The 8,187-nt window shown below is 33.7% G+C and overlaps 1 protein-coding gene across 1 annotated transcript; it reads left to right on the top strand.

Moving 5' to 3' along the window:
* The first annotated feature begins 4,658 nt into the window (after positions 1–4,658).
* Positions 4,659–7,226, top strand: LOC134749455 (uncharacterized). Its single transcript, XM_063684386.1, has 2 exons — positions 4,659–4,959; positions 6,014–7,226. Exons 1-2 carry the CDS (start codon positions 4,946–4,948, stop codon positions 6,852–6,854), a joined length of 855 nt encoding a protein of 284 aa, XP_063540456.1. The 5' UTR covers positions 4,659–4,945; the 3' UTR covers positions 6,855–7,226.
* Positions 7,227–8,187: the final 961 nt, after the last annotated feature.

Below are 8,187 nucleotides of genomic sequence, written 5' to 3'. Positions count from 1 at the left end.
CAAACGTAGTTCCGCTCTCATTTTAAAACGACTAGCTAGATTGCTCTGAAACTGTGTACTTACAATAGGATAAGGTATATCTATGTCTGAAATTAGTTTATGTAGCTTCAGATACCATAGTTAAAAAAATACAGGGAATTTACGTTTTTCATACAAAACTTGTTTTTGCTCTATTTCGTTTGTTTTATAAACTGGAACACGTAGTTTTAAAATGAGAACGGAACTCCGTTTGTATGGGAAGGTGAAATTAGACTGAGCTTGCCGGGGACTCAACTTCTGAGCATTGAACTTCTTTGTTTAAACTTGTACAGGAAATGCTCATAAAGCGTATCCAGATTCGCAAATATAATCCCAATTTGTTTTGTTATTCACTGATTTAAATTTCAGATTGGTATAATATTTTACATATCTGTATACGCTTCTTATCAGATTGAACGAGTTGAGTTTTGTTTTCGACTTAGCTCAAGCGTGGGTCTTTAATACCCCATTTATGATGGTCAAATAGCCCTACATTTTACAACCCATTATTCTCAGTACAATAGATGTTGTTAGTAGGGTTGCCACCTTTTTTCTATACACATATAATATTTTTGTCAGAATATTGAAAAAATATAGTATTTACTGGGAAATTAAAAAAAAAAAGGTTCCGATTTGAGGCGAATTAAAAATCCAAGTCGCATACGATGCGATATCGGTGACATTTGTATACCCCATTCTTGAGTGATGAAAATATAGTATTTTTCGTACTATATTGTTTTTGTATAATATATAGTGACTAAAATATAGTACGATACTATATATTATAGTATGGGTGGCAACCCTAGTTGTTAGAATAGTCTAGCATAGAAATTTATTTTAATTCATTTTTAAATAAAAATAATTGACACATTAGATTGCCTCATAGCTTGGTCGCTTTTAAGACTCAAATATTTGTTTATAACTTATAACAGTACTAAAATAAGGACATTGACCCGCCTGTTCCTATCTCTATCGTACGCGCATAGTTATATTACTGTCTCACTCTCCCACTGGCATTGACCGCCGGCATCATCAATATAATTACACGCGTGCGATAGAGATAGGAACAGGCGGGTCAATGTCCTTATTTTAGTACTGTTATCCATACTAATATTATAAATGCGAAAGTCTGTCTGTCTGTCTGTCTGTGTGTTCCCTCTTCACGCTTAAACCGCTGAATCGATCTAGATGAAATTTGGCATACAGATAGGTTGAGTCCCTGAGAAGGACATAGGCTAGTTTTTATCCCGAAAATCATCCCTTAAGAAAGTAAAAAGCGGGGTGGAATTGAGATAATTAATGAAGTGCCTGCTAATTTGTGTGCATAATATGCTCAAATTGAATTATTGCTATGAGAATTTTTTCAGGCGCTATACTTACTTTAGCTGCTGTTACTTAGTCCACGCATACGAAGTCGCGGGCAAAAGCTAGTAAGTTATAAACAAATTACTTTAGCAACATTATTAACTAACTATCGATTCGATATCGATTGATCTTTAATATAAGGTTGCGAATTGCCACAGCATAACAATTGAAAGAAGTTTACGTACATTTCTATTAATTCGTACAAGTTTTATAGGCCAATTCGAGTTTTAGTTGTTCGATCTCATTCCGATATGATACTGATCTGTCAGTGTCAAAGTGACATTTCTTCAACTAGAAACGTCACTTGTGACACTGACAGATCAGTATCATATCGGAATGAGATCGAATATTAAAACTCGAATTGGCCTTTTACAGTTGCTTTATTTTGGGGTTAAAAATTGTCCATGGCTCACTAAAGAGGGCGCTGTCAAGCGTGTCATTAGCGCCATCTGTTGAGTTTTGTGCTGGTTTACAACCTTTTTAGGGTTTTGTAGGCAAATGGCAGTTTAAAAAAAATGTTGACATTACTCAAATCAACGCGACCGAATGTCGCGAACCGCGAACGAAAATATATTGTAAATAAAATTCAGTGGAGTATAGAGTATAGTTTTGATGGTAGCTTGTTAATATATTATATAGAAACGAACGCACAGAATCAACTATTGTATGTATAGATTCATGCCATATCATCAATTAAAACATATTTTAAAATGCTTAATATTAGTAAAGGCCTTACCTAATTATTATTGTCCCAATGAAATAACTTAGAACATATGCGAATTATATCATATAAAACTATTCGAGTCAACTGTACATTGATATTGAAATGTATTTTCAGATTTTCACATAACTTGTTATTTCAAACAATTTTCATTTACGATTAAGATTTAATCAATGACCTTTTTATCATTTCTAGTCAAAAATTTAGTTTTATTTTAATTTTCTCTGTAAATAAATACTAAAATATTTTGTTATGATATGCAAAAATATGACATTTAACTGACGAGAATTATTTTTGTACTTACAGCATTCACTATTTTTGTAACACCGAACAATTTCGTACTATTCGTACCTATATATTGGAATGGAGATACCTGTTTTTCAAATAAATAAACAAATATTACAATATAATATTTGAAAATTAATCTATTCTACACAATTCTCACATATTTTTGCATTAATTGTTCTAAGGTTATTTTGATCAGATTAGTAACATTAAGGATGTTGATATGTGTCAGAAGTGTTGCAATTTTAATCTTAAAATAATAAAAGGAGATACCGCACAAATCCTTATAAAAAAATAATAATTAAGGACATATCCATAACGGTGTTAGGAACGCTGCTAGGTTTTAAATTTGCTTGTAAAAAAAAGCTAGTATTCTGTTGGGTTATTCCCGTTATTACTTTTTTCAGAAAATGTTTACAGCATATTACTGAAAAAAAAAAAACACAAGTTGCGTTGATAAATACATTCTCCAACTTGCGGACCGCAGGACTTTTTTAGGTGGCCCGAAAGGTGAACCTGGTGATACATAACACACATACCTTGCCGTCCGAACGTCACCTTTAAGCATATTCATCTTGCGGCCCGGGACTATACTCCGTTTTTTTTTTCGTAAAAAAAAAAACTTCAAAAGTAGCGGTAATTACCTTCTTCTTTTTCTTCGATTACCTTTTACTATGATATCTAATAATGCGATACAAATAATATGTAAACGACACTATAATTCAGTGCATAGTTTATAGTTTACTCAGATTGAATTTTAGAGAAAAAAGTTACCATTACTTTTGAGGTTATAAAAATTTTAATCTAAAAAAAAAACGGGGTAACACCATAGTTGGGTATGAGTATTCTACTCGTATTCCTTTTTTTTCTAATTTATTTTGTGTAAGAGAAGTAGATGACAATCGCGCAGAAAATGCGACACGAAAGATAAAGTGACATCAGTCAACACTTGGTAGTAATGGAAATAACCCTTTTCAGATTTCATCTCGTCATTTCTAATTAAATCTCTGAAATGCCAAATTAGAATAAACCTTTTGACTTAAAGTCTGTCAAGCCATTTCCGTCAGTAGAGAGAGAGGCAAATTTAAAAAATGTAGGCGCGAAGAGTAATCACCCCATAGAAAATTTGAATTTCGCGCCTTTTTCTACTGACAAAGTTGTTTGACCGGCTATAGCTTTACAAATGTTGAAAAGTACACTTTCGACTAATGCAAGTTTGTTTATTATTTTACTATTCATGGTTAATAATAAAATTAACCCCATGGACTTACATTATTGTATAATCCTAGAAACCGACATTTTTCACAAATTATGTAAGCGAAACGCAGGTAGCATATTTGATTGTGACAGCGAAATTGATATTGTCATGTACATGGTAGGATCTAGAGAGACTAGGTAATAACTATTAGACAGTTTCGAACTGTAAAATGATTGTATATAAGATTATTTATCTGTGCAGATAGACGGCGGAATATTTTGTCAAATGTGCGACAAATAAAATGTTGGATCGAAATGGTTTTGTTTGTTTTTTTCCACGAAATATTTCATAAAATAGGTAGGCATCCAATCGATAACCAATACAAAACGTCATTCTAATGAAAGCTTTTAAAATACTTTTAAAGAATATCAGGGAGACTCTTTGTAGCAATGCAGTCGCAAAAACTACTATCTTCTTGAAATACTTACCTACGTTGTTTATTTTTATAGGGCCCTCCACACTCATGCGCGAATCACGGCGCGAAGCCGCGAACGCCAGTGTGGAGTCTAGTTCGCTAATAAGTGAAATCGACTCCACACTCGCGTAGTCTGGAGCGGGCTCTAGAACTGCTCCAAGGTCGCGGTGCGGTGCGATGGTGTGTTACGACCTTAAGAAAGGGACAGCAGGATTCGTCCCCATAGATAGTAGTAGGATCCTATAGAAGTGGCCTACCGCATGTGCCCGTGAGGGACAGAACATATGCAATGCGACAAGGGCCTGACACTCTTTGATAGAGAAAGATAGTCTTATTGCGATTCATATAAGAGGAAAGAGAAAATAGTGCCATGCTTTGTCCTTATCACCGACCGGGTTTTTTTTCATAGTCGGGTTATGGCAGATAGGTAGGAGGCGATGGCGAAATTTATAAGAGTGAAAGAGAAAAAGGATTATGCTGCCATACATTAACCTGCCAATACATGAATATGTCTTTCTCTTACCCCAGCTGGGTTTCATGTCTATAACTACTATACTATGTCTATGCAATGCGACAATATGATTGGTCAAGTAGATTTAGCCATGTAACCATGTTTGTAGCCTTTGTTAAGTTTGTTTGTAGCCCACCATAAACCAAACCAACTTAGGTTTTGTTGGTATTGTAGGAAGTTTCTTTTTTTCTGTACAGTAGTACTAATTTCCATTTATTATGTGGTACTGTGTACTGTAAACTGATATTTTTAGTAAGTAGTTGACTTGATTGAAAGTTGAAGAAAATACTATTATTTTGTACTTTTTTCTACAAAGTACATTGGTTATTAGAGGACTGACTCCTATTTATCAGTATACATCACGTATACATCATGCCCATAGCAGTGTAAGTACCTATCTTTTATACACAATATCTCGTTCGTCAGTCCTGAGTTCCTTTCAAATCGAATTTTGAATTATTCAAAACTGCACAAGTGACTGGGCTTTAAGAGGAATCACCTCTTGGTCCTTGTATAACTTTATACACACATTTCATACTCGTTTAATAATTATTCTATAACGGAGTTGAATCGTTCCACCGAGAATACAAATAAAGCTGCACATTAAATCCATACTATCCATACTAATATCCATACTAATATTATAAATGCGAAAGTCTGTCTGTCTGTGTGTTCCCTCTTCACGCTTAAACCGCTGAATCGATTTAGATGAAATTTGGCATAGAGATAGGTTGAGTCCCTGAGAAGGAGATAGGATAGTTTTTATCCCGAAAACCATCCCTTAAGAAAGTAAAAAGCGGGGTGGAATTGAGATAATTAATGAAGTGTCTGCTAATTTGTGTGCATAATATGCTCAAATTGAATAATTGCTATAAGACTTTCTCCAGGCGCTATTCTTACTCTAGCTGGGGTTACTAAGTCCATGCAGACGAAGTCGCGGGCAACAGCTAGTGGGATATATTTTGCACTGAGAATAAAAAACAAACACCAAATATATCAATATCTCTGTAAATATTATTAAGTCGTGTAAGATAGTTGTATATATATAGTTGCACGATAATATTTAAGTTTTATTTTTAATTTTAATTCAATTCAATTCAATTCAATTCAATTTATTTATTTCGCTTGAATATACACAGTTGTTATGGTTACATGTCATTGGGATGTTATAGGTACATAGTGTAGCTATTAAGTGTTACATGCATGTATGGTCTACCACAATATGGCATGCAAAATCTTAGACTAACTTAAAATAATAATCTAATTACAATGTTTTAGGTTAGTTTAATTTTTATACTCTATGTTTAGGTAGTTATTAATTTAATTTTAAATTGTAGTAAATTATAGTTTATATTCATATACAATGTAAATTGAGACTGAATAAAAGAAATGAAATGTATGAAATGAAATCATATATAAAAACAATTTTATCTGTTTCAGAAACGTTAAAGAACAACAGATAGGTTCATTTTTGAAACTTACATGTATAGTAAACATTTTTCATGAACATGAAAATCCTTATATGGAAAAAATAATTACTGGTTTCAATGTGAATGAATTGGCTATGGTAGATGTGAAATTTGATTATAATAAAAGACAAAAACCTCTTAATTGTAGTATTTTAGCACTGAATCATGAAAAAGCTAAATATGGTAAAATCAAAGTAAAAGTATCTTGTCAAGAAGCAGATGAACCAAGTTATTCAGAATGGATTTGCAATGATCAATATAAGCTGATTGGAGGGAGACTAATTTGTGATGTATACTTAAATGATGTGTACACAAGCCTTTGGAATATTAATATCACTGCAAACAAGGTTGAAGAGTCATTCCTAACGAATTTTTATAATGACATTGATTTTACTGACTTTAACTTGAGTGCGCTTGATGGAAGTGTGGCAGTCCATAGGGCATATTTAGCGGCCCATAGCGATGTGTTCCGAGCAATGTTAAGGAAAGAGTGGAAGGAGGCAACGGAGGGCTGTGTCCAGATAGAAGGAGTCACTCGGCAGACCCTCCAGCACTTGAAGGATTACATGTACCTCCGCACTTTGCCTGATAAAGGCCTTGAGCCCCTACTATTGCTAGCTTCATACTACTTAATGGATGATCTGAAAGAACAGTGTGTCTCAAAGCTGGCTCTTAATTGTACATCTAAAGAGTGGAGTAGACTTCTAGAATTTGCTGCAGTAAATAAAGTATCTGATTTAATAAGTGGCCTGATGCTGAATCCCTCAACGGCTGTTCAAAAGAAGGTGGAGGACCTTGAAGATGAGGATTAAAAACAATATGTAGTATTTTCTATAAAAAGGGACCTATTGTCTATGGCGCTTACGCCATTATAAACGATGCTCCCATATAAATACAATGCCGCGCTACGCTGTGCGTGCGGCGTAAGCGCCATCGACAATAAGGTCCCTTTTCATAGAAAATGCCCCATATATTTATTGGAGACAATAATTTTTATGTTAAAAAAGAAGAATTCAAAATATTTTATACATTAAATAATTACCCTAAAACTTTATTTTATGGTTTCCTCTCCCTTGAGTAGGGAACTATGAAAGCACCCATGAGGCTGACATGTTCACCTAGAGTGTCCAAAGCCTCTATAAAAACTGAATAAAAAAAAATTGTTTAATGTTAGTATGACTTACAGTGGGTTTAATTTGATTTAATTACATATTTTTAGTAATAACAATTTTTTCATTAGCTTTTAAATCCCGGGTTCCGCCTGATGTTCGACAACAAAATTAAATGGGAAATAAATATACACCATTACCCATTTGTTTCCACTTGTATGTGTCATTTTTATTTATAGTTAAGCCTTTATAAGGTGGAGGAAATATATTCCCACCTGATTTTGAACCACGAATTAATAAACTAGTGGATGTGAAATGACTCCTATTTAGTATGAAAACCAGTGTCGCTAAACTCACACATTCATAACCACGTTAAAATATGTCACACACTTACAAAATTGCTCTGATTCGTAGCAACTTTCCATACCAAAAGGTTATTACCGGTGGACATTTCTCGAACGAATATCAACTGTAGGCTACATGAGTGACGGTTTAAAATATAATGTCAAAGCTATATGACATACGACTCTTTCATTATCTCATTCATCTCACAAAAGCTCGCTCAACGTTCACCTAATACAACTACTCAACACCAGATGGCGTTATTTTATATAATTTTAAAATCACTTACTTATTACAGGCGAGAAAAGGGCTAAAAAACCAGTATAAGTAAGGTCTAATTACGCATGGTTTGTTACGGATCTCACGGTCACGTTACACTGGTGCTTTCGAGATCTCTACACGCCTGCGAGTAGCTAACGGTTGGAACTTCTTTCCATTCGACGATATAGGGAGGGGACAGTGTAATCGGAGTGTTTTATCGATATTTGTGTGTTCAGTTAGGTATTGATATTTCATTACCGTATGTTTTAACACATTTAGATGATACTTTATTTATGATTATAATATAGGTAGTGATAATCGTGATTGTATGAAAAATAATATGTAGTACAGTATAACAAATATCTAACTAGAAATTTGTTTCTTATTAATTGACCAACTAGGTTGTTAATGTGAACATTAAATATATCTTAAA

Source organism: Cydia strobilella, chromosome 18 (assembly GCF_947568885.1).
Source record: "Cydia strobilella chromosome 18, ilCydStro3.1, whole genome shotgun sequence".
Lineage (NCBI taxonomy): Eukaryota > Metazoa > Arthropoda > Insecta > Lepidoptera > Tortricidae > Cydia > Cydia strobilella.
Note: the sequence above shows the minus strand (reverse complement) of the source record. Positions and strands in the feature narration are given on the sequence as shown.